At 39.3% G+C, this 25,580-nt stretch overlaps 4 protein-coding genes and 2 pseudogenes across 4 annotated transcripts; 3 read left to right on the forward strand and 3 right to left on the reverse strand.

Annotated features, from left to right (window-relative positions):
- On the reverse strand, positions 53 to 7,169 carry LOC104740812 (annotated as a pseudogene).
- Positions 7,590 to 10,101, reverse strand: LOC104740811 (eukaryotic translation initiation factor 5B-like). The gene is made up of 6 exons (XM_019236410.1): positions 9,923 to 10,101; positions 8,966 to 9,808; positions 8,603 to 8,885; positions 7,965 to 8,512; positions 7,775 to 7,881; positions 7,590 to 7,680 (listed from the first exon to the last, which is right to left on the reverse strand). The coding sequence occupies exons 2-6, from the start codon at positions 8,996 to 8,998 to the stop codon at positions 7,674 to 7,676; spliced, it is 978 nt and encodes a 325-aa protein (XP_019091955.1). The 5' UTR covers positions 8,999 to 9,808; positions 9,923 to 10,101; the 3' UTR covers positions 7,590 to 7,673.
- On the forward strand, positions 10,299 to 17,514 carry LOC104740814 (annotated as a pseudogene).
- On the reverse strand, positions 17,646 to 18,678 carry LOC104740813 (sm-like protein LSM3A). Its single transcript, XM_010461523.2, has 3 exons — positions 18,469 to 18,678; positions 18,242 to 18,337; positions 17,646 to 17,928 (listed from the first exon to the last, which is right to left on the reverse strand). Exons 1-3 carry the CDS (start codon positions 18,583 to 18,585, stop codon positions 17,848 to 17,850), a joined length of 294 nt encoding a protein of 97 aa, XP_010459825.1. The 5' UTR covers positions 18,586 to 18,678; the 3' UTR covers positions 17,646 to 17,847.
- Positions 19,153 to 21,231, forward strand: LOC104740815. Its single transcript, XM_010461524.1, has 2 exons — positions 19,153 to 19,258; positions 19,501 to 21,231. The coding sequence occupies exon 2, from the start codon at positions 19,539 to 19,541 to the stop codon at positions 20,880 to 20,882; it is 1,344 nt and encodes a 447-aa protein (XP_010459826.1). The 5' UTR covers positions 19,153 to 19,258; positions 19,501 to 19,538; the 3' UTR covers positions 20,883 to 21,231.
- On the forward strand, positions 22,468 to 25,069 carry LOC104740816 (wall-associated receptor kinase 4-like). The gene is made up of 3 exons (XM_010461525.1): positions 22,468 to 23,415; positions 23,514 to 23,705; positions 23,784 to 25,069. The coding sequence occupies exons 1-3, from the start codon at positions 22,590 to 22,592 to the stop codon at positions 24,977 to 24,979; spliced, it is 2,214 nt and encodes a 737-aa protein (XP_010459827.1). The 5' UTR covers positions 22,468 to 22,589; the 3' UTR covers positions 24,980 to 25,069.

Below are 25,580 nucleotides of genomic sequence, written 5' to 3' on the forward strand. Positions count from 1 at the left end.
AATATTGGAAGATTGAACTAAAGACAATGTTGATAGAAAACTATAAACCAGAAGTCCAGAACGTAATTGATTGCATAAGAAAATATAGGGGCGTTTAAAGAAATGTCTATAAGAAGATTAAACAGCAGTTCAAAAGAGGGAGAAAAAAAAAAAAAAAGAAAGAAAGAAACGCATATGTTCCCTCTCAAACTTCAGTGTAATCTCTGTGATTAGCTTCGAAATGTGAGAGGGTAATGATTCTATTATATCCTGAATATTTTTTCAAGTCTTAAAACAAGACTCTTCACGTCGTTAGATAACTCATCCTGCAATAAGGTTTCGAGTATCATCAGCTTCAGCTTAATTAAAAAACTCGGTTCATTTTAAAACTACATTTTCGATAAACCAGTACTTCTCAAACTTACCCAGTAGTTAGTTTTGAGTTCGTCCACGGATCGCCTAGAAATGTGACTGACAAGCTCGTCCTCTATACCAAAGTGCCTCCCATACATTTTCCGTTCTTCAGGGTTAGACGCAATGATCTAGTAGTAGTAGTAAAACAAAAAATTAGTTTTTTAACAAATGCAGAGAAACTAAAAAAAAAAAACAGTCAATCAATGAAAGAGAAAGAGGGGTCTCAATACCTCAATAGACACCTGTTCTTTTCTTGCATAATCAACAACTGGGTTCTTGTTCTTGTTAATAGATGCAACGCGCCCAATGTCCATAAACACTCTTACATTCTCAATACTTTTGACAATGCAAATGGGAGTTCCAACCTAAATCATCAACACGACCATTTTGTTAGATCTGTGACCCAGAAGACAAGCGTACAATGATCATCATGAGAAAAAATAGGATATACCTTGAGAATTCCATCCGTGACTTCAACTCCGAGGATTATTGGGTCTTTCTTTCTGAAGATATGGTCTGGTAAAATCTGAAAGACACATGGGAAAACTGCTTCACAAGCTGTTTCTTTCTTTTTCTCTTCTTTGATATTCACGATGTAACTCTTAAACTGTTTGAACAGATCATAGATGGTATCGGCACAGAAGATTTTTACTCCCATTTTGTCAGCAAGTTCTCCGTCCTCTGCAGTTACTTTCACGTCAAAAGCCAAAATCGTTGCCAACTCTCTTTTCCTCTCTAGCATTACACCAGCCTTCTTGATATCCTTCTCGTGCACAGGTCCAATGCCAATACCACTGACAGGTATGTTTACATCAGGGGACTTCAAGAGCTCGAGCAATGCTTCCAAGGACCCTAATGTAGACGCTTGTACATAAACTCCTTCATCACTTTTCTCAATCCGGTTCATAACTGAATCAATATCTTCCATGACACTTTTCTTGGCTTCTTCCAAGTCCTCATTAGGTCCAATCACACGCAAGGCAGTACCAGCAATGGCGTGTTCAAGACCCTATTGTAAAAACGAAAAATATAGGAAACATTCGTTCAGGATGTCCTCATTATTTAAGGAGGCTAAATAAGTACGATCAAGGAAAAAATAACAGCAATTGCAATGTTAGAGATAATCACCTGTGCTGCAATTTTGATACCCTGTGCACCCTTTACTTCTCTTTGAGGCAGATAGGTACCCTGAGACATCAGACCAAGAAATTGTCATTGTATAAAAAAATGGAATGTAGAAAGTTATTTGCATAAACCATGTTTCCCTAGGAATAATAGTAACAAGAGGAAAGGGATGGACTATCTGAATGTACCTTCACCCGCATCTCCTTCATCGGATGAGGAGTCAATAATGATCTAATAGTTGTTACAATTGGTCCCTGAAATAGAAGAAAGGAAAAGAATCAATCACATCAAGTTTCAGCTTTATGATATACTTGACATATTACATGTTTAGGTATGACCCCTGAGTTTTCTACTTACCTGTGACCCACAAACAACGGTTTTATCACCTTCATGGAGTACACCATTGACCAAAACAACATCAATTGTAATACCTTGGCCTTCAATATTTTTGACCTCGAGGACAGTACACTGTCAACCAGTTTAAGAAAATATATGAAAGTTGAAGTAGTGCAGAAACGATTCATTACCTAAAAGAGGAATGAGACAAACCTGGACTTTGTCAACATATGTGAGTTTCTCGACCATTGTTTTCTGAGCCAAATGAACCAACAACAGCAAAAGATCTGGGATCCCTTCCCCACTGAAATATCAATATCCAATAATCCATAGTGAGCATGGATTACCTCTAAAGAACTACAATTTGAAGACAGTAAAAGAATTTCAGACCTAATAGCGCTAGTAGGTACAATACTGATAGTTTCTCCCATTGTTCTGTTCTCGTAATAAAGCTTAGAGTTGAGACCTTGTTCTCCGAACTGGGTTATAACCTGAACCAATGAAACAATATTATATTATGACACATGAACACATCCTTTTTCACCCTAAAATATTTAAACCAAAGCCTCTAGACGTAGAACTTACCTGTTTAGCCTCATTTTGAATTCATTAACCACATCACTCGATTGTTGCTTTATTGCCTTCATTATAGGAGCATTCTTGCTTCTTTTCCACCCGTATAGCAAATCCACCTGAATGTTGGAGGTTTCATGCCATACATTAGTGACCACAGAGAATACCAAACACATCCCAGCAGAATGACAAGAAGTCTCACCTTATTCAAGGCNCAGCTTAATTAAAAAACTCGGTTCATTTTAAAACTACATTTTCGATAAACCAGTACTTCTCAAACTTACCCAGTAGTTAGTTTTGAGTTCGTCCACGGATCGCCTAGAAATGTGACTGACAAGCTCGTCCTCTATACCAAAGTGCCTCCCATACATTTTCCGTTCTTCAGGGTTAGACGCAATGATCTAGTAGTAGTAGTAAAACAAAAAATTAGTTTTTTAACAAATGCAGAGAAACTAAAAAAAAAAAACAGTCAATCAATGAAAGAGAAAGAGGGGTCTCAATACCTCAATAGACACCTGTTCTTTTCTTGCATAATCAACAACTGGGTTCTTGTTCTTGTTAATAGATGCAACGCGCCCAATGTCCATAAACACTCTTACATTCTCAATACTTTTGACAATGCAAATGGGAGTTCCAACCTAAATCATCAACACGACCATTTTGTTAGATCTGTGACCCAGAAGACAAGCGTACAATGATCATCATGAGAAAAAATAGGATATACCTTGAGAATTCCATCCGTGACTTCAACTCCGAGGATTATTGGGTCTTTCTTTCTGAAGATATGGTCTGGTAAAATCTGAAAGACACATGGGAAAACTGCTTCACAAGCTGTTTCTTTCTTTTTCTCTTCTTTGATATTCACGATGTAACTCTTAAACTGTTTGAACAGATCATAGATGGTATCGGCACAGAAGATTTTTACTCCCATTTTGTCAGCAAGTTCTCCGTCCTCTGCAGTTACTTTCACGTCAAAAGCCAAAATCGTTGCCAACTCTCTTTTCCTCTCTAGCATTACACCAGCCTTCTTGATATCCTTCTCGTGCACAGGTCCAATGCCAATACCACTGACAGGTATGTTTACATCAGGGGACTTCAAGAGCTCGAGCAATGCTTCCAAGGACCCTAATGTAGACGCTTGTACATAAACTCCTTCATCACTTTTCTCAATCCGGTTCATAACTGAATCAATATCTTCCATGACACTTTTCTTGGCTTCTTCCAAGTCCTCATTAGGTCCAATCACACGCAAGGCAGTACCAGCAATGGCGTGTTCAAGACCCTATTGTAAAAACGAAAAATATAGGAAACATTCGTTCAGGATGTCCTCATTATTTAAGGAGGCTAAATAAGTACGATCAAGGAAAAAATAACAGCAATTGCAATGTTAGAGATAATCACCTGTGCTGCAATTTTGATACCCTGTGCACCCTTTACTTCTCTTTGAGGCAGATAGGTACCCTGAGACATCAGACCAAGAAATTGTCATTGTATAAAAAAATGGAATGTAGAAAGTTATTTGCATAAACCATGTTTCCCTAGGAATAATAGTAACAAGAGGAAAGGGATGGACTATCTGAATGTACCTTCACCCGCATCTCCTTCATCGGATGAGGAGTCAATAATGATCTAATAGTTGTTACAATTGGTCCCTGAAATAGAAGAAAGGAAAAGAATCAATCACATCAAGTTTCAGCTTTATGATATACTTGACATATTACATGTTTAGGTATGACCCCTGAGTTTTCTACTTACCTGTGACCCACAAACAACGGTTTTATCACCTTCATGGAGTACACCATTGACCAAAACAACATCAATTGTAATACCTTGGCCTTCAATATTTTTGACCTCGAGGACAGTACACTGTCAACCAGTTTAAGAAAATATATGAAAGTTGAAGTAGTGCAGAAACGATTCATTACCTAAAAGAGGAATGAGACAAACCTGGACTTTGTCAACATATGTGAGTTTCTCGACCATTGTTTTCTGAGCCAAATGAACCAACAACAGCAAAAGATCTGGGATCCCTTCCCCACTGAAATATCAATATCCAATAATCCATAGTGAGCATGGATTACCTCTAAAGAACTACAATTTGAAGACAGTAAAAGAATTTCAGACCTAATAGCGCTAGTAGGTACAATACTGATAGTTTCTCCCATTGTTCTGTTCTCGTAATAAAGCTTAGAGTTGAGACCTTGTTCTCCGAACTGGGTTATAACCTGAACCAATGAAACAATATTATATTATGACACATGAACACATCCTTTTTCACCCTAAAATATTTAAACCAAAGCCTCTAGACGTAGAACTTACCTGTTTAGCCTCATTTTGAATTCATTAACCACATCACTCGATTGTTGCTTTATTGCCTTCATTATAGGAGCATTCTTGCTTCTTTTCCACCCGTATAGCAAATCCACCTGAATGTTGGAGGTTTCATGCCATACATTAGTGACCACAGAGAATACCAAACACATCCCAGCAGAATGACAAGAAGTCTCACCTTATTCAAGGCAACAATGAACTTTGCATTCCTTCTTCTCAAAAGATTCAGAGATTCTATGGTTTGTGGCTTTAGACCATGCATTATGTCAACCACTAGAATTGCAAGGTCACACAAATTTGAACCCCTTGACCGCAGATTTGTGAATGACTCGTGTCCAGGTGTATCGATAACCAATAGACCTGGCACCTGGATTTTTGCATCAGAAATTAACTCCTTGGTTCTCTCCCGTATGTTTTCTGCAGGGAAATATGTTGCACCAATCTGTTGAGTAATACCCCCAGCTTCACCTTCCTGAACATTTGTTCCTCTGATGCAATCCAACAACTTTGTTTTACCAGAGTCAACATGACCCATGATGCAGCAAATGGGAGAGCGAAGGTTTCCTTCTACTTCTTTAGCAATTTCAGTCAGTACTAAGCTTTTACCCTTTTTAGAAGTATCCTTTGGCCGGGTAACATCATCCACCTTAGGCATAGCTTTTTTTGCAGCTGTTTTTGACTTGCCTGCAACTCCAGCCTTCATTGTTGGTCTATCTGCGACGGGACCTGTATTTAAACCCAAAATATTAGATAAAGAAGACAAAAGATAAAGAAATCACAGACTGAGATTCTTCCTTTTCAAGTGTTTCTACTGACCTGAATCATGTGCCTTTGATGCAGTGTCTTTTAATTCTTTCTTAACCACAGGCTGAGGTTTTTCCTCCTCATCATTAGGATCACCCTCGATGGTAAAATTAGTTTTTACATCCCACACATCCTCCTCATCACCATTCTCTTGTGATACATCAAAAGCTCTATGTTTCTCTTCTGTATCTACCGATTCTATTATACCAACGCTTTTATCGTCAACTGAAACCGATTCATGCAAAGTACCTGGTTCCTCTGCATGATTTTCCTTTGTTTCTACATCACCTTTCATCTGGACAGAAGCATAACTGTTCGATTTTTGGCAAGCTGATTTTTTTCTATTGCCATAAACAGGACGTTTTGAGGAATTACCGTTTTTATCAGCAACAAGAAGACCTCCAGCATCAGTCAACACCTTGTTCTTGAAAGCCTCATTCTTCGCAGCTTCACGCTTTTGCTTCGCTGTTAGAAGCCCGCCTTCTAGCTACTTCTCCATTCTCCTTATCCTCCTCCTCTGCCTAATCTCTTCAGCTTCCCTTTCTCGCTCTTCCTCAATGCGGCGCTCCTCTTCNGTCCTTCATCACTTTTCTCAATCCGGTTCATAACTGAATCAATATCTTCCATGACATTTTTCTTGGCTTCTTCCAAGTCCTCATTAGGTCCAATCACACGCAAGGCNCCTCTCTTCTTCTTCCTTTTTCTCCCTTTCTTCAGCTTCTTTCCGCCGCGCAATAATCTCTTGCATCTCTCGAACATGTTTAGGAACTTTCTTCTCCGCTACTTTAACATTCACATCATTCTTCTTACGCTGTGATGGCTCAAACAATGGATTACCTTGTTTGTCCTCCTCAGCCTCCACAGAAGACGCAGCTGCTTTCTTGTCCCTAAGCTTCTTCTTTCTCCTTTTCTTATCTGCAGCTGACTCAACAGTCTCTCCTTCTCCATCCTGATAAGCTTTAATATTCTCCACTTTAGATGGTGGTGAAACAGGAACTTCCCCAAGTTCAGCGAGTATCTTGTCCAAATCATCTTCACCATGTGCAGTCTTCCCACTCTTACTCTTCTTTTTCTTCTTCTTACTCTTTGAAGTTACTCCTCCAACCTCATCACTCTTAGTAGCAGAGTCATCATCCTCGCCGTTCACAACCTTCTCTTCCTCCTCAGCTTTAAGCTCCGTACCGATAGAAATATCATCTTCGCCTATCACACATTCAACAATTCCCATAGAGGAGACAAGGGGGAGATCATCGTCCCCACCCCACGCACTCGAATTCCTCGTATCCATTGATAAAAATCAAATATGAATATAACCTGTGATTAAACAATACAATTAAGGTATCCGATTCGATAACTATTAGAATCAACAACAAACAAATCAATCAATAAATCAAACGACATTAAAGCAATAAGGTGAGAGAAGATTACCTTAATCTGTAATGGGTTTCGCTTCATATTAGGCAAAAACAAACCAGGGGGGGGGGAGATTTACTGAAACAAGGAAGAAGAAGGTATCCAACAAAGATCAGTTCTGGGGGAGATGGGTGAGTAAACAAACAGCTAGAGAGAGCCTTTCGTTCTGGGAGACAAGTTTGAGAATTCTAGGGTTTCGTAAATTTCTTTGGGTTCTGTTGCGTATTTATAGATTTCGATCGAAGTTACAGANGGTTTTATCACCTTCATGGAGTACACCATTGACCAAAACAACATCAATTGTAATACCTTGGCCTTCAATATTTTTGACCTCGAGGACAGTACACTGTCAACCAGTTTAAGAAAATATAAGAAAGTTGAAGTAGTGCAGAAACGATTCATTACCTAAAAGAGGAATGAGACAAACCTGGACTTTGTCAACATATGTGAGTTTCTCGACCATTGTTTTCTGAGCCAAATGAACCAACAACAGCAAAAGATCTGGGATCCCTTCCCCACTGAAATATCAATATCCAATAATCCATAGTGAGCATGGATTACCTCTAAAGAACTACAATTTGAAGACAGTAAAAGAATTTCAGACCTAATAGCGCTAGTAGGTACAATACTGATAGTTTCTCCCATTGTTCTGTTCTCGTAATAAAGCTTAGAGTTGAGACCTTGTTCTCCGAACTGGGTTATAACCTGAACCAATGAAACAATATTATATTATGACACATGAACACATCCTTTTTCACCCTAAAATATTTAAACCAAAGCCTCTAGACGTAGAACTTACCTGTTTAGCCTCATTTTGAATTCATTAACCACATCACTCGATTGTTGCTTTATTGCCTTCATTATAGGAGCATTCTTGCTTCTTTTCCACCCGTATAGCAAATCCACCTGAATGTTGGAGGTTTCATGCCATACATTAGTGACCACAGAGAATACCAAACACATCCCAGCAGAATGACAAGAAGTCTCACCTTATTCAAGGCAACAATGAACTTTGCATTCCTTCTTCTCAAAAGATTCAGAGATTCTATGGTTTGTGGCTTTAGACCATGCATTATGTCAACCACTAGAATTGCAAGGTCACACAAATTTGAACCCCTTGACCGCAGATTTGTGAATGACTCGTGTCCAGGTGTATCGATAACCAATAGACCTGGCACCTGGATTTTTGCATCAGAAATTAACTCCTTGGTTCTCTCCCGTATGTTTTCTGCAGGGAAATATGTTGCACCAATCTGTTGAGTAATACCCCCAGCTTCACCTTCCTGAACATTTGTTCCTCTGATGCAATCCAACAACTTTGTTTTACCAGAGTCAACATGACCCATGATGCAGCAAATGGGAGAGCGAAGGTTTCCTTCTACTTCTTTAGCAATTTCAGTCAGTACTAAGCTTTTACCCTTTTTAGAAGTATCCTTTGGCCGGGTAACATCATCCACCTTAGGCATAGCTTTTTTTGCAGCTGTTTTTGACTTGCCTGCAACTCCAGCCTTCATTGTTGGTCTATCTGCGACGGGACCTGTATTTAAACCCAAAATATTAGATAAAGAAGACAAAAGATAAAGAAATCACAGACTGAGATTCTTCCTTTTCAAGTGTTTCTACTGACCTGAATCATGTGCCTTTGATGCAGTGTCTTTTAATTCTTTCTTAACCACAGGCTGAGGTTTTTCCTCCTCATCATTAGGATCACCCTCGATGGTAAAATTAGTTTTTACATCCCACACATCCTCCTCATCACCATTCTCTTGTGATACATCAAAAGCTCTATGTTTCTCTTCTGTATCTACCGATTCTATTATACCAACGCTTTTATCGTCAACTGAAACCGATTCATGCAAAGTACCTGGTTCCTCTGCATGATTTTCCTTTGTTTCTACATCACCTTTCATCTGGACAGAAGCATAACTGTTCGATTTTTGGCAAGCTGATTTTTTTCTATTGCCATAAACAGGACGTTTTGAGGAATTACCGTTTTTATCAGCAACAAGAAGACCTCCAGCATCAGTCAACACCTTGTTCTTGAAAGCCTCATTCTTCGCAGCTTCACGCTTTTGCTTCGCTGTTAGAAGCCCGCCTTCTAGCTACTTCTCCATTCTCCTTATCCTCCTCCTCTGCCTAATCTCTTCAGCTTCCCTTTCTCGCTCTTCCTCAATGCGGCGCTCCTCTTCCTCTTTCCTCAACCTCTCTTCTTCTTCCTTTTTCTCCCTTTCTTCAGCTTCTTTCCGCCGCGCAATAATCTCTTGCATCTCTCGAACATGTTTAGGAACTTTCTTCTCCGCTACTTTAACATTCACATCATTCTTCTTCGGCTGTGATGGCTCAGACAATGGATTACCTTGTTTGTCCTCCTCAGCCTCCACAGAAGACGCAGCTGCTTTCTTGTCCCTAAGCTTCTTCTTTCTCCTTTTCTTATCTGCAGCTGACTCAACAGTCTCTCCTTCTCCATCCTGATAAGCTTTAATATTCTCCACTTTAGATGGTGGTGAAACAGGAACTTCCCCAAGTTCAGCGAGTATCTTGTCCAAATCATCTTCACCATGTGCAGTCTTCCCACTCTTACTCTTCTTTTTCTTCTTCTTACTCTTTGAAGTTACTCCTCCAACCTCATCACTCTTAGTAGCAGAGTCATCATCCTCGCCGTTCACAACCTTCTCTTCCTCCTCAGCTTTAAGCTCCGTACCGATAGAAATATCATCTTCGCCTATCACACATTCAACAATTCCCATAGAGGAGACAAGGGGGAGATCATCGTCCCCACCCCACGCACTCGAATTCCTCGTATCCATTGATAAAAATCAAATATGAATATAACCTGTGATTAAACAATACAATTAAGGTATCCGATTCGATAACTATTAGAATCAACAACAAACAAATCAATCAATAAATCAAACGACATTAAAGCAATAAGGTGAGAGAAGATTACCTTAATCTGTAATGGGTTTCGCTTCATATTAGGCAAAAACAAACCAGGGGGGGGGGAGATTTACTGAAACAAGGAAGAAGAAGGTATCCAACAAAGATCAGTTCTGGGGGAGATGGGTGAGTAAACAAACAGCTAGAGAGAGCCTTTCGTTCTGGGAGACAAGTTTGAGAATTCTAGGGTTTCGTAAATTTCTTTGGGTTCTGTTGCGTATTTATAGATTTCGATCGAAGTTACAGAAGCGATTTTATCGAGTTTAGGTTAAAATAGCTAAAACGACACCGTTTCTGAAATTGGGAAAGTAAAAAATATCAAATAAATAAAATAAAATAAAAAGAGAAGAAAAATTCGCCACACGGAAAAAGTCACAAAACAAAAAATTCAAATTAGAACTGCACAGATCTCTATCTATTCTAGCTCAAAGGGAGGAAGAGAAAGAGACGAGGATCATCTGATTTGATTTCCAGGAGATAACAATGTCGAGCGATAGCGACGATTTTGACGAAGATGAGCTGCTTCAGATGGCGTTGAAGGAGCAATCGCAAAGAGATCTTACATACCAGAAGCCTTCTTCCGCTGCTTCTCGTAAGCCCGTCGCGAATTTAGTGCAGCAGCCACGGAAACAGAAGACGGCGGCTGCTCCTCCGCCTAGGAAGTCTACTGGAGGTGCGAAGCCGTCGATGGATGAGGATGATGAATCGGAGGTTGAATTGCTTAGCATTTCGAGCGGGGATGAGGATGTGGGGAATGATCCGGGAAGAGACGGTGGTGGAGGTAGAGGAAGACGCGGAAGTGTTAAGGAGAGAGGGAGAGCGCGGAAGGAAGATAATGTAGCTTGGGATGGAGTGGAGCCTGATTGCTGGAAACGAGTGGATGAAGCTGAGGTACGGTGGTATCTATCATGTTTGGGATTGATCTGGCTTCGATTTTGATTTCGGCGAGATTAATTTCAAACTCAGAATTTGTATTCTCTTTTGGCCGTCTTGGTGTTTGCTGCATTGTTTTGATTTGAAGTAGTCATAAGTAATCGTAGCTTGGTTGATTGAGTTTAGTAATCAGTAGTATGGCACAGTTTTGAGATCTTCGGAAAGAATTCAATGTGCATAATTGAGATGTGAAAGACCCAACACAAGGCCATTAGTTAAATTAGAATCATGGCACGCAGATTTAGTTGGATATATGAATATTTTACTTAAATGCTGATGGCACTTGGCAGCTTGCCCGCAGGGTTCGTGATATGCGGGAGTCAAGAACAGCAGCACCCGTGACTCAAAAGCTTGAGCGGAAGGTATCTGGAGGCAAGAATGCGGTTCTTACCAGTTTGCAATCATTTCCTCGTGGCATGGAATGCATTGATCCACTAAAATTAGGGTACTAACTACTAACTTCCACTTGTTTTGCTCACCTTGAAAGTCAATAAGATAGTTTATTCTACCTCTGAGAACATGATATGGTAGGGCGTATCTAAACATGGCTTTTTGTGTACTTCGTAGGATAATAGATAACAAGACTCTGAGATTAATCACTGAGTCATCAGAAAGTCTTTCCAAAGCTGAGAAAGTAGATAATGCACTTCGGGGTATGTATTTCTTCATGACCATACTTAACTTGATGTTGATTATTAGCTCTTACACCAGACTTGTACAACTTCCGGTTTTTTAAATTATGACTCGTCTGAGAATTTGCAGAAAAGTTGGTGTACATTTCTGACCATTTCGATCCCAAGCTATTTCTTTCTCGCATTCACCAAGAGACAAGTGCAGCGGACTTGGAATCTGGTGCCCTTGCTCTGAAAAGTGACTTAAAGGGTCGTAATCTACAAAGGAAACAACTGGTGAAAGATAATTTTGACTGCTTTGTCTCGTGTAAAACAACAATTGATGGTATGTATTATTTTCTCAATGGGTTTGGCATACATTTACTTTAATCTTATCTCTTGTTGATGTGAAGTCTACTACCTTTCTTTAAAGATATTGAATCAAAACTGAAACGGATCGAAGATGACCCTGACGGATCGGGAACTACTCATTTGTTTAATTGCATGAAGAGTGTGACATCACGGGCTAATCGTGCTTTTGAGCCACTTTTTGAAAGACAGGTTGGTATGGTCACATACTATTGTTTTTTGGTGTTGTCCTAGCCTCTTGCTATCTGCTTAAGACTTTTTCGCCTTTATTCGTAGGCCCAAGCTGAGAAGATCAGGTCTGTACAAGGAATGCTTCAGAGATTCCGTACACTCTTCAACTTAACCAGTATAATTCGTAGCAGTATTAGCAAAGGCGAGTATGATTTGGCTGTTCGGGAATACAAGAAGGCGAAGTCTATTGCTCTCCCTTCTCATGTATGCCTGCCCCATTCATCAAACTCTTAAGACAGATACCACTCATGTTTCTTCCAGCATTCACTTGTTAAATTATTATTCACTTGCATTACGCAGCTCGTGAAAGCATAGAGTAACACGTTGCTTACAGGTCAATATACTCAAGCGTGTACTCGAGGAGGTTGAGAAAGTGATGCAGGAGTTTAAATGCACCCTTTACAGGTCTATGGAAGATCCAAAAATAGATTTTACGAGTGTGAGTTCACTATTATTACTTCTATTATAATGTGAAGCACTACTGAAATGTACATTCCAACTTTCATTCAAAGAAGCTAAGGATCCTGGTGCTTTTTTTATAAGATCGCTATCAATTTAAGTGTACAATACAAGTTTTCATGTTTCCCTTTTGTATGGTTATGAGTCACCAAATTCATATTTATACAAGACATTTATGTATCTTGCTCTCCCTTTTCTTCCTCTGCTGGATGCTAAAATTTTTTTGCTTAATTTAGCTGGAAAACACTGTGAGGCTTTTGCTGGAGCTGGAGCCCGAATCAGATCCTGTTTGGCATTACTTAAATGTTCAGGTTAGTGTATTAGACGTTGTTACTCTTTTCACTACCGCTTTCCTAAGTTAGTGCTGAGTAGTGTTTAGTTTCCTGCTAGTTTTGCTTTTAATATCCTGGCTCTCTTAGCGTCTGCTATTTTGCATCTCTTTTCCTTCATATTTGTGGTCTTAGTTGGCACCTCTTTAGAAACAAACATCACATACAGTTTCTTAGACTATTTGTTAAAGAATGTATCTAAAATTTTCTGGCTTGGTTCATTCTATTATCAGAACCATAGGATCCATGGACTGCTTGAAAAGTGTACATTGATCATGAAGCAAGGATGGAAATTTTGCGCAACCAGGTGCATGAGAGAGCTCTCTCTGACGCGAAGTGGCGACAAATTCAACTTGTGAGTTCAACTGTGAAGGCAGCTGTATTACTACAAGAAATGCAAGATTCAGGTTTAAAGATGATAACAAGTTGTATTTTCTTCAATCCTTCAGTCAGATGACACGTCTTCTATAGAAGATAACCAAGTTCAAGTTGACCTACCATCAGTAGAGTCGGCAGGGAAAGAAAATGATGCTTTGAGGGGAAGATATATCAAAAGATTGACTGCTGTAATCGTATATCATCTCCCTGCATTTTGGAAAACAGCTCTTTCTATTTTCAATGGGAAATTTGCCAAGGTATATGATACTCCTATGTGCTCTGCTCCTGCAATATATTAACTTTGTATTACAATTTTGTATGTTGAGGGCAGTGCCTATTTCTTTCTTCATTCAAATGGAGCTAAATCTTTACTTTGATTTGATTTCTACAAATTCAGTCTTCCCAAGTTAATGATATCAGTAAAGCTGAGGAGAAGGTGGAAGAGGTGAGGTATATAAGTCATTCTTTGGAAGAAGTTGCTGGAATGATACGCAATACCATTTCTGTTTATGAAGAAAAGGTCATCTCCTTTTCTGTCAACTGATGTTGTCATAGCTTTTCTCTGCCATACTGGAAAGATGAACCTGTCATCTGTTTTCATTCATTAGTTCTAATACTTTTCCCCCTGATTATGATTGTGTAGGTGCAAATCACATTTCATGATTTTGACGAATCATACATTCTCCACCCATATATGAGTGATGCCATCAATAAAGTATCAAAAGCATGCCAAGCTTTTGAGGCCAAAGAGTCAGCTCCCCANTTGTGAGTTCAACTGTGAAGGCAGCTGTATTACTACAAGAAATGCAAGATTCAGGTTTAAAGATGATAACAAGTTGTATTTTCTTCAATCCTTCAGTCAGATGACACGTCTTCTATAGAAGATAACCAAGTTCAAGTTGACCTACCATCAGTAGAGTCGGCAGGGAAAGAAAATGATGCTTTGAGGGGAAGATATATCAAAAGATTGACTGCTGTAATCGTATATCATCTCCCTGCATTTTGGAAAACAGCTCTTTCTATTTTCAATGGGAAATTTGCCAAGGTATATGATACTCCTATGTGCTCTGCTCCTGCAATATATTAACTTTGTATTACAATTTTGTATGTTGAGGGCAGTGCCTATTTCTTTCTTCATTCAAATGGAGCTAAATCTTTACTTTGATTTGATTTCTACAAATTCAGTCTTCCCAAGTTAATGATATCAGTAAAGCTGAGGAGAAGGTGGAAGAGGTGAGGTATATAAGTCATTCTTTGGAAGAAGTTGCTGGAATGATACGCAATACCATTTCTGTTTATGAAGAAAAGGTCATCTCCTTTTCTGTCAACTGATGTTGTCATAGCTTTTCTCTGCCATACTGGAAAGATGAACCTGTCATCTGTTTTCATTCATTAGTTCTAATACTTTTCCCCCTGATTATGATTGTGTAGGTGCAAATCACATTTCATGATTTTGACGAATCATACATTCTCCACCCATATATGAGTGATGCCATCAATAAAGTATCAAAAGCATGCCAAGCTTTTGAGGCCAAAGAGTCAGCTCCCCATAGTGCTGGTATTTGAATCTCTTCTAAAGCTTGAGCTTGTTGTTTTGCTAAAATATACTGAGATTATGTATACACGTTTTGGTTTTGGCAGTCATGGCACTAAGAAAAGTTAAAGTGGAAATCACTAAAATATACATCCAAAGGCTTTGCTCTTGGATGAGGGCGTCTACAGAAGGAATATCAAAGGAAGAGACGTGGATCCCACTTTCTATTCTTGAAAGGAATAGATCTCCATATTCCATCTCTTACCTGCCCCTTGCATTCCGTTCAGTTATCATCTCTGGGATGGAACAAATTAATCTGTAAGTTTCTAGCATCTTGCAGTTACATGTATATATCCAAATACATAATCTTGTGTACATTAATAGTTACAATTTTTTTCTGTTACTTTGTAAGAGTTTTTTATATCTATGATGCTAGCTAGACAGTAGTACTCTACTTCTCTCTCTCTCTAGTTAGAGAAGAAAATGGCAGTTACCATTCCATCTTTATTATTTTTGTTGTCCGTACTATAATCACAAACTATACTCATATGACTTGTGTACAAGTGGAGAATAAGATACAAGCTATCTCATGAGGTGTTGTCTTATATGGCTGTTGATTTCTGCCTACTATGTTTACTCCAGGATGATTATATCTTTAAAAGGTGAAACTGCTAGATCAGAAGATATGATTGCCCATATTGAGGAAATCCTGATATCTGTTAGACTTGCCTTTTTGAACTGCTTTCTGGATTTTGCTGGTAAGCCTTTTACACCAAACTTTCGTGATAATACATGTTTACCGTTGCAGACAAAAAGAATGACGATTGTTATGTTGATATGCTTTTTTCCATATATTTAGCTCACTTAGAGCAAATTGGCGCTGACCTTTCTCAAGGCACCTCAAAGCGAGAGAGTTGGCAAAATGGATATCCGAACGACCACCAAGAAGAACCATCAATCAATGCTCCTGAAAGTGTCGTTGATCCTCACAAGCAGTTGCTGATGATCTTAAGTAATATAGGTTATTGCCAAGACGAACTTGCCTCTGAGCTTTACAACAAGTACAAATATACTTGGTCACAGTCGAGGTGGGCCTCTTTCTTATTAAACTCCATTGGTGCTTTTTTTAACATCAACAATCCTATCTCTGCTCTAACCGGCAGAGAAGTTGGACAAACTTATTCATGCTTGTTGTCTCAAGTCTCAACCGCGATAGTCTGTACCAACTTCCTAATTTTATAATCAAAACTTTGATAGTCAGTGAGAAATTTTATATGGTATTATATTTAACTGGCTAATCCCAGTCGTCTCTTAAATATTCCAGGGGAGTTGATGACGACAACAGTGATCTTCAAGATCTAATAATGTCTTTCTCTGGTCTTGGTGAGAAGGTCCTTGAACATTACACTTTTGCTAAGGTAATGCCAAATCGGCTAAGTTAGCTTTTACTAATGCTGGCGCTGTGTGTTAAAGAAATGATGCAGTTCTATTGAACAATCCTTTCCTTTTGCATCTATATGTCTTGTACCCAGGCAAACTTGATCAGAATCGCTGCAACAAATTATTTGCTGGACTGTGGTATTCAGTGGGGTGCGGCGCCTCCCGTAAAAGTAAGTGGCAAGTTCACTCTCAGCTGTGGCTTTCTTGGTCCTTGGAAGAATCAATAAAAAGAACACTTTACCCTATTTTCTCAAAAAACGATAACTAAACCTTTTTTTCAGGGCATACGAGATAATGCTGTTGAGCTGTTACACACTCTGGTTGCTGTCCATGCAGAGGTAATACCGTTGCTTCATCCTACCAAGAGAGTTGGACATTCGAATTTCTATAACAATTGCTTCTAAACATCACACTTGAGTAATCCTAGTGCTAAACCAGTTAAACTTATACTAAGAACAATAATTTACAGGTATTTGCGGGTGCCAAACCACTCCTGGACAAAATTCTTGGCACTTTGGTCGAAGGTCTGATAGATACTTTTCTCAGTCTTCTGGAAGAAAACAGATCTGACGACCTGAGCTCAATAGATGCAAATGGTTTCTGCCAATTGATGCTCGAGGTAAATAAAATTTGTTGGTGTTCTCAAACTTTATTTGAGCGAATGGGTTAGTACTTACGAGTTATGATCTGTATCTGATTTCACAAACTATGATGCAGCTCGAGTACTTTGAGACTATACTGAACCCATATTTGACGGTCGATGCAACCGAGTCACTTAAGTCTCTGCAAGGAGCTGTGTTGGAGAAAGCTACAGAGAGTATAAGCGAGTCAGTCGAGAACAACCCGGGAGGGCATCAACGGAAACCAACACGTGGCAGTGAAGATGCAATTTCAGATGACAAACAATCATCCGTATCCCCAGATGACCTCCTTGTAAGAACATTTCTCCTTAACCACCACTTGATATTTACCATCTTCAATACTTAAAAACCGCTTACAGATTAAGCTAAAAGCGGTTACTGTTGCTGCTTTAGGCTCTTGCGCAGCAATGTACAAGCGGAATGCTTCAACTGGAGCTAGAGAAAACCCGTTTGAACAGGGCATGTTTCGTTGAGACCATTCCGTTGGATCAAATGCCGCCAGCTGCCTACTCCAGAACATCGATGGATTCTCCGAGCAGAAACTATAGAGAGCCACAGTCAGCGGGTTCTCCGGTACAAGCCAGACCAAGGCGAAGATAAGAACTTCTCTTTCTTACTCTGATTCGAAGCGCGTTGGTGATCATGACAAGTTTTTCTCAATACTGTATTCGTTCTAATTGATTATAATCTTGTTTTCACTGTAAATTTACATGTTTACAACATTTAACTTTTCTCATGAAATCGACCTTGTTTGTGTGTTTGAAAACTAAAACCGATCACATACGGTAAGAAAGTTGACAATACGAAGTACGTTACACACGGCTTCTACTATAACAAAGCGCTCGTTACCAAAATCCGAATACGATATCTCTGCTACATTCGGTTTAGATGTTTGACAGTAAAGAAAAAATACCACACAATTACAATTCAAGAGCTAAGTAATCAGAAAAAAACAGTGCGTCTACTCAGCTCCAGATTTGTTAACTCAGATCCCAGTACCAAAAGAACATTTAGGTTGTCCTCAAAGGCGGCGACACCAATATCACTCCATCTCCTCTCACGAACAGAAATGGAAGCGTTCGCTTCGTTGTCTGACAAAAGCAGATTCCATCAGCAGAAAGATCATACTATTGTACAGTTAACATCATCTCAATTTCGAATCAAAGAACCTAGTAAGTACAATTCTAATCATAAGCTAGAGCTAATGAAGACTGACGACTCTATTGATCCAGAAGCCACTTCGAGATGTGTTAAAATCAAGTATTGAAATCAAACTAAGACAAAGGTATAATAGATACTGTGAAAGCTGAAACTTTAAAACCCTATAGACATCATCCAACCAATCCACAAGCCGAAGAGATAGAATATATATTTGCTTCAGCTTAGGAAATCACATTGACATACCCGAACAATCTCTTCGTATGTCTCGTCGTCGATTTCAACAGTCGTAATAACCTCTTCAACATCACCCAGAATCATATTCAAATGCTGATCAAAAGCCTGAACACACACACACACACACAAATACAAAGTGAGCGACTTAGAATGTTCAAACCGAAATCAAATCTGGAATCCGAGTGGACAGAGAAAACGAGAAAAGTTGTAAAAAGGAAAAAAAAAAAAGAACGGACGTGAAGCTTGCCGCGGAGTTCACGGTCAGATCGGAGCTTGACATAGATTCTCTCTTCGATACTTAAACGAATCAGATCCAATGGCTCCCTAACGGTGGCGTCTTCCTCGACGGACATTTTTTTTTGATGGGAAAACTTCCTCGGAGGGTTTTGAAATTGCGAACAAGAAAATAATGAGAACAGTCGACTCGCCGATCTCTCTCTCTCTGACCTCACGCAATCACCACCGTTGATTTCTCAAGTATAAAGATGTTTTTTGGGCTCTAAACTATTGGGCCTGAGCCCATAGCTTTATAAAGTTCCCTTTTATCAATCAAACCTTGTCAATAAATACGGTAAAGCGTATCCCATTCAATTAACTAATGAACCATAATTAAAAGCAAATTTAGCTCCATATACAAAACATAAACAAATCAAGATTTCTTTATCTCTTTTTGTCTAATAATGAAAAATAATCTAGAAGCTTGAAGAAAAAATTATCCCCCATGATTATGATTAATCCATGGTTAGTGGAATTTAGCTATTATTAAGTCCAATCACACAAGGTGTATCTCAAACATACAACAACATAAAAGTCCAATCAAAAGGTACCAATTTGTCATTTTTTATTAATACTAAACTTTATTTAACATATAAATAATATTCGCGAGAAATGTGGACGTGAAAATAAAATTAAAGATTTTAACAAAAGCCTGTTGGCACATTCACGTTTAGAGAGAGAGAGAGACTCTGAGGAAGCAAGCTGACCGGAGAAGACGAAAGCAACAACAAAGTTCCAAACTTTATTTCTGTAAGTTAACTCTTCCCTTTTTGACTCATCTCTCTCTCTCTCTCTCCCCCCCAATATTCACCACCGCTTTAACATCTTCATCTCGATTTTATTTCCTCTCTGCTTTTCTCATTACTAAAGTCTCCATTTTTAATTCAATTTTTTCCCCTAAGAGATCCAGTAGAGAAAAGTTTACGCCTTTTTCAAATCGATTCTTAGACTTCTTTTTTTTTGAGATCTGTGTGTTTTCTCTGATGAGTTAGGAAGTGATTTTGGTGGGAGGGGGGGAAAGAGAAATCAAATGGATACGAATTTTCCACAAGGAGGTGTAGTTCGTGGTGGAGCTTCTTCTTCTTATGGTGGATTCGATTTACAAGGCGGCTCTATGAGAGTTCATCATCAAGATTCCATGAACCAGCATCGACACAATCCTAATTCACGACCACTTCATGAAGGTCTTCCTTTTACTATGGTCACAGGTCAAACCTGTGATCATCATCATCACCAGAACATGTCTTTGACTGACCAACATAAAGGTGAAAGAGACAAGAACTCTGTGAGTGATGATGATGAGCCGAGTTTTACTGAGGAAGGTGGTGGTGTTGATGGTCATAATAATGAAGCTAACAAATCAACTAAAGGGTCTCCATGGCAAAGAGTTAAGTGGACTGATAAGATGGTTAAGTTGTTGATCACTGCTGTGTCTTATATAGGTGATGACTCGAGTATGGATAGTGGTAGTAGAAGGAAGTTTGCTGTTTTGCAGAAGAAGGGTAAGTGGAAATCTGTTTCTAAAGTTATGGCTGAGAGGGGTTATCATGTTTCGCCTCAGCAATGTGAGGATAAGTTCAATGATTTGAATAAGCGGTATAAGAAGCTTAACGATATGCTTGGTAGGGGTACTTCTTGTCAGGTTGTTGAGAATCCTGCGCTTTTGGATTCGATTGGATACTTGAATGATAAAGAGAAGGATGATGTTAGGAAGATTATGAGTTCTAAACATCTTTTCTATGAAGAGATGTGTTCTTACCATAATGGGAACAGGTTGCATTTGCCTCATGACCTTGCTTTGCAGCGTTCTCTACAGTTGGCGCTAAGGAACAGAGATGATCATGATAATGAGGAGTCTAGGAAACACCAAATGGAGGATCTTGATGATGAGGATCATGATGGGGAAGGTGATGAACATGATGAGTATGAGGAGCAGCATTATTCACATGGGGATTGTAGGGGAATTCATTATGGAGGTGGTGGTGGTGGCCCTTTGAAGAAGATAAGACAAAGCCATAGCCATGAAGATGCAGACCATCCGAGTCATGTGAATTCTTTGGAATGCAATAAGGGGAATTTACCTCAGATGCCGTTTTCTCAAGGTGATGTTAATCAAGGTGGGGTAGAGAGTGGGAGAGCAGCTTCGATGCAGAAACAGTGGATGGAGTCCCGGACTCTACAGCTAGAAGAGCAGAAGCTTCAGATCCAAGTTGAATTGCTTGAATTGGAGAAACAGAGATTCAGGTGGCAGAGGATTAGTAAGAAAAGGGATCAAGAACTCGAGAGAATGAGGATGGAGAATGAAAGGATGAAACTTGAGAATGATCGGATGGGATTGGAGTTAAAACAAAGGGAATTGGGTGTTGAATTGTAACGAAATTGGCTTGACACGTCTCTTGATTGGTATATAGCTTCGCTAAATGAAGATTTATTTCTGCTCTTGTAAGCTTGCTTTGATTGAAATGATCTCGAGACTTTGATGTGAGAGATCATTGTGGTTGCATCAGTGATGATGATGCTGAGAATGTAGTGATACAGGAGTGGTTAGCATAAGCAGCTCTCTAAGGTTTGCTTTAATTTATCCTTTCAGTCACTTTTTCCATGTAAACCGTATGGCTTAAAGTAATCAACTGGTTAAGGTTAATAACATAATTCTGCTGTAGACATCTTAATCCAGTTTTCTGGGCTGTAACCAGTGTCGTAATATTAAGCCAGTTTGCCAATGAGATGTTGTGTCTTCTTTCAAATGGAACCTTAAGTTATTTTGAACTATGTCAAATGAAAGAGATTCCTAAACTAAACTGTGATTAACCCTACTTAAAACTAAAATTTCTTCCCTTTCTCTTTTTCTGATGGACTTGGATCCAGAGAAAACCTAATGCAATTTATTCTTTGGATCATATCTCCTTTACTAGACAATGAATCAGACCGGTTTGCGTTTTGCCTTTAACTTGTTTTGAAGACTCTTCAGTTTGAGGATGTTGAATTGTCCGAACAATCATGAAACCAAATTTGAAAGGTTTCTGCAGGTTTGCCTCACGCATTCTTTTAACATGAATGTAAAATTGTCCTGACTAAAAAAGCCTGTTGTGTTTGCCTGTTTTTGGTCCATCTCATGCTTGCTTCTCCTTTATAGTTTCTTTTATTTCCTTTTTTGGTGGTAGGTGATGAGAATCTTCTTTCCTTTATGTTGATTCAAATTAGAGTTTTCTGGATACTTGATAGTTTATTAGCAAAGAAAGAACTTCTTCATTATCAACTTTTAAGCATCCTGAAAACTCCAACTTGAATCGATCTACTTCTGGCTCTACAGGTTCTGTGTAAACGTTTTTGGCTCACTGATTCATACACCTGTGGAGTCGAAATCTTGAAAAGTTTCATTTTGTAGCATACTTAGTGATGCAATGGTCATATATAAGAAGTCAAGCAAGGCGTAGTTCTGACCTAAGGTTGGAAGATGCAGCACAAGGGAAGTAAGTCTAGTGTCTGCCTCGGTGTTTATGGTTCAGCTTTGTTGCTTGAAAACGGAACCCGGTTCCTAATCATAACATGCTCTGTTTGTCACAGTTAACTTTTTTTTTGTTAACATTGACTAAACGGGAAGTCATTTTGATGCGATAATCAATGTTGACAAAAAAAGGTAACTGTGACGAAGACTCAAGTTGACGAGAGCCCAAATGGTTACTTCTATATTGTCAAATAGTACCTATTCTTCCCAACTGTTATGGTTTTTTAATCCTTCAAAAAAAAAAACAAATTGTTAAATGGAAGCAAACGTAGACGTTGGGATATATTATATGGCAGATGATGCATACTTCAACGCCCCCTTGTATTAAACTGATAAGGACTTACTCTTGATCGACATTTAAGTAGAAAATGTCTTGGCTGTGTATTTGGACAATGAATTATATAGTATTATAAGATTCTGGAAGCAAAGTAAAGGGGAAACTGAGAATGGGTCTCCCAAAAATCTAGACAGATGATTGAAGTGCCCTGCCTTTTTTCTTATAAGATGCATATATAGCTGAGATAAGAGAAAAGTATAAGAGGAACAAGTTTGGAGAGAAAGAAACAAAATAAGATGAAGGCGCAAGATTTGTTCTTGGTGGCTATTTTCTGCCTTTCTTATACGCAGCTGGTCAAGGGGCAACCTTGCCCAAGTACTACATGTGGCAATGTCAAAATCGAGTACCCTTTTGGCATGTCTTCAGATTGTTACCATGACAACGATCCTAGTTTCAAACTCATTTGTGAGAAAGAGAAGCTATTCCTTAAGAATCTTGAAGTGGTCAGCATTTCTCATAGCAGCCAGCTACGCGTCATGATTCCTAGATCCTTCTCTTGCTTTAACAGCCTAGGGAATATAACTAGTTGGAGTTACTTCAAGGGTCCTAACCTTGGTAACTTGACTCTCTCCGAAAACAACAAGCTAACTGCAATAGGTTGTAACACTTTCGCATTTCTGACCGCTTTTGGAACTGGAAGAAGCTCATCAGTTGGATGCACATCACTATGTGAATCTACCCCAGTGGAAAACAGAGAATGTAATGGTGCAGGTTGCTGTCAGAACTCCGTCCCAGAAGCCAGCAATCGTTTCAATTTCAGCCCATATACGTTTACCTACCAGAAGACTTCTGAGCGTACCTATATTAGTACTTGCATTTACGCCTTTCTCGTTGAAAATGGGACGTTTGAGTTCAATGGTGGGGAAGATTTTAATAATCTGCGGAATGTCACGCACTTTCCAGTGGTATTAGATTGGTCTATTGGAAACCAGACATGCGAGCAAGTCGGTAGAGGCATATGCATTGGGGAGAACAGCAAATGTTCCAATTCTACTACCAAAACCGGGTATGTCTGCGTATGTGAAGATGGTTATCATGGGAATCCATATCTTGGTTGCCAAGGTACTTCATATTAATTTACTCTAATCTTTGTTATATTTAGGTGTTAATCGTTTCACTCACATTCTTGTTTCATCTTGTACTCGTTTTCCGTGGGCCAGATATCAATGAATGTACTAATACTGACCCTATCCGAAAACACAACTGTGCCGATTCCAACACCTGTGAAAACACGCCTGGAAGTTTTCATTGTAACTGCCAGTCTGGTTTTAACTTAATTGCCACTAACTCTACTATGACCTGCTTACCTAAACACACGCCTGTATATGTTAGATGGACTCAGATTTTTCTTGGTACGCTCCCCTCACTTGTTCTGGATTATTTTTGTTTCTAAAAAAAGCTTGCTCCAATCATCTGTGTGATGTGACCAGGAACCACCATGGGCTTCTTGGTCATCCTGTTTGCAGTTACCTGTATCAAACAAAGGATGAAGCACCGGAAAGACAATGAGCTCCGACAAAAATTCTTCGAGCAAAATGGCGGCGGCATGTTGATTCAGAGACTCTCAGGAGCAGGGCCATCAAATGTTGATGTCAAAATCTTTGCTGAGGAAGGCATGAAGGAAGCAACTAATGGTTATGATGAGAGCAGGATCTTGGGTCAGGGAGGCCAAGGAACGGTCTACAAAGGAATATTGCCAGATAATTCCATAGTTGCTATAAAGAAAGCTCGGCTTGGAGACAGTAGCCAAGTAGAGCAGTTCATCAATGAAGTGCTCGTGCTTTCACAAATCAACCATAGGAACGTGGTCAAGATCTTGGGCTGTTGTTTAGAGACTGAAGTTCCCTTGTTAGTTTATGAATTCATTACTAATGGCACCCTTTTCGATCACTTGCACGGTTCGATGTTCGATTCTTCTCTAACATGGGAACACCGTTTAAGGATAGCAATAGAAGTCGCTGGAACTCTTGCATATCTTCACTCCTCGGCTTCTATTCCAATCATCCATCGTGATATCAAGACTGCTAATATTCTCTTGGATGAAAACTTAACTGCAAAAGTAGCTGACTTTGGTGCATCAAGGCTGATACCGATGGATAAAGAGCAGCTCACAACTATGGTGCAAGGCACTCTCGGCTACTTAGACCCAGAATACTACAACACAGGGTTGCTAAACGAAAAGAGCGATGTTTATAGTTTTGGGGTGGTCCTCATGGAACTTCTCTCAGGTCAAACAGCATTGTGCTTTGAACGGCCACAAACCTCGAAACATTTAGTGAGTTACTTTGCTTCTGCCATGAAAGAGAATAGATTGCATGAGATTATTGATGGGCAAGTGATGAACGAGGATAATCAGAGGGAGATCCATGAAGCTGCAAGAGTTGCTATCGAATGTACAAGATTGACGGGAGAAGAAAGGCCACAGATGAAGGAAGTAGCTGCAGAGCTAGAAGCCCTAAGACTCACAAAAACTAAACATAAGTGGTCAGATCAGTATCCTGAAGCAGAGGATGTTGAGCACTTGCTCGGTGTTCAAATCCTATCAGCACAAGGGGAAACCAGTAGTAGCCGTGGTTATGACAGCATCAAGAATGTAGCAATATTGGACATTGAAGCTGGCCGCTGATATTTATCAGTCACCAGCTCTGCTAAAATCACATACTATAAATCTTTTTGTCTGTAAAAAAAACTTAAGTCATATCTCTCTATTGCTTAACTCTCCTCTTTTTCCTTCTAAACAACACCTATGCTCGAGAAATCTCTTTGTAGATCATCAATAATTATGTTTATTACTCCCCTTGAATTGTAAACTAATGTTCATGAATCATCAATTATTCCATATATATTGATAAACTAATTAGTAAGTTACAAACTAACACTCAAGATAAAACTATATATTCATCTCCGGGTCGATTTCATCACCGATTCACAAAGCTTAGTTCTTTCTTCAACCCCATCACAAACGCGTAACGCTGTTGAGTGTACAAGAGTTGCTGTTGAGTGTACAAGATTGATGGGAGAGGAAAGGCCAAGGATGAAAGAAGTAGCTGCGGAGCTAGAGGCCTTGACAGTCAAAACAACCAAACATAAGTGGTCGTCAGATTAGTATCCTGAAGCAGGGGACGCTGAACACTTAGTCGGTTATCAAATCTTATCAGCAGAATGTGAAACAAGTAGCACTGGTTATGACAGCATCAAGAATGAAGCAATATTGGACACTGAAGCTG

Source organism: Camelina sativa, chromosome 14 (genome assembly GCF_000633955.1).
Source record: "Camelina sativa cultivar DH55 chromosome 14, Cs, whole genome shotgun sequence".
Taxonomy (NCBI): Eukaryota; Viridiplantae; Streptophyta; class Magnoliopsida; order Brassicales; family Brassicaceae; genus Camelina; species Camelina sativa.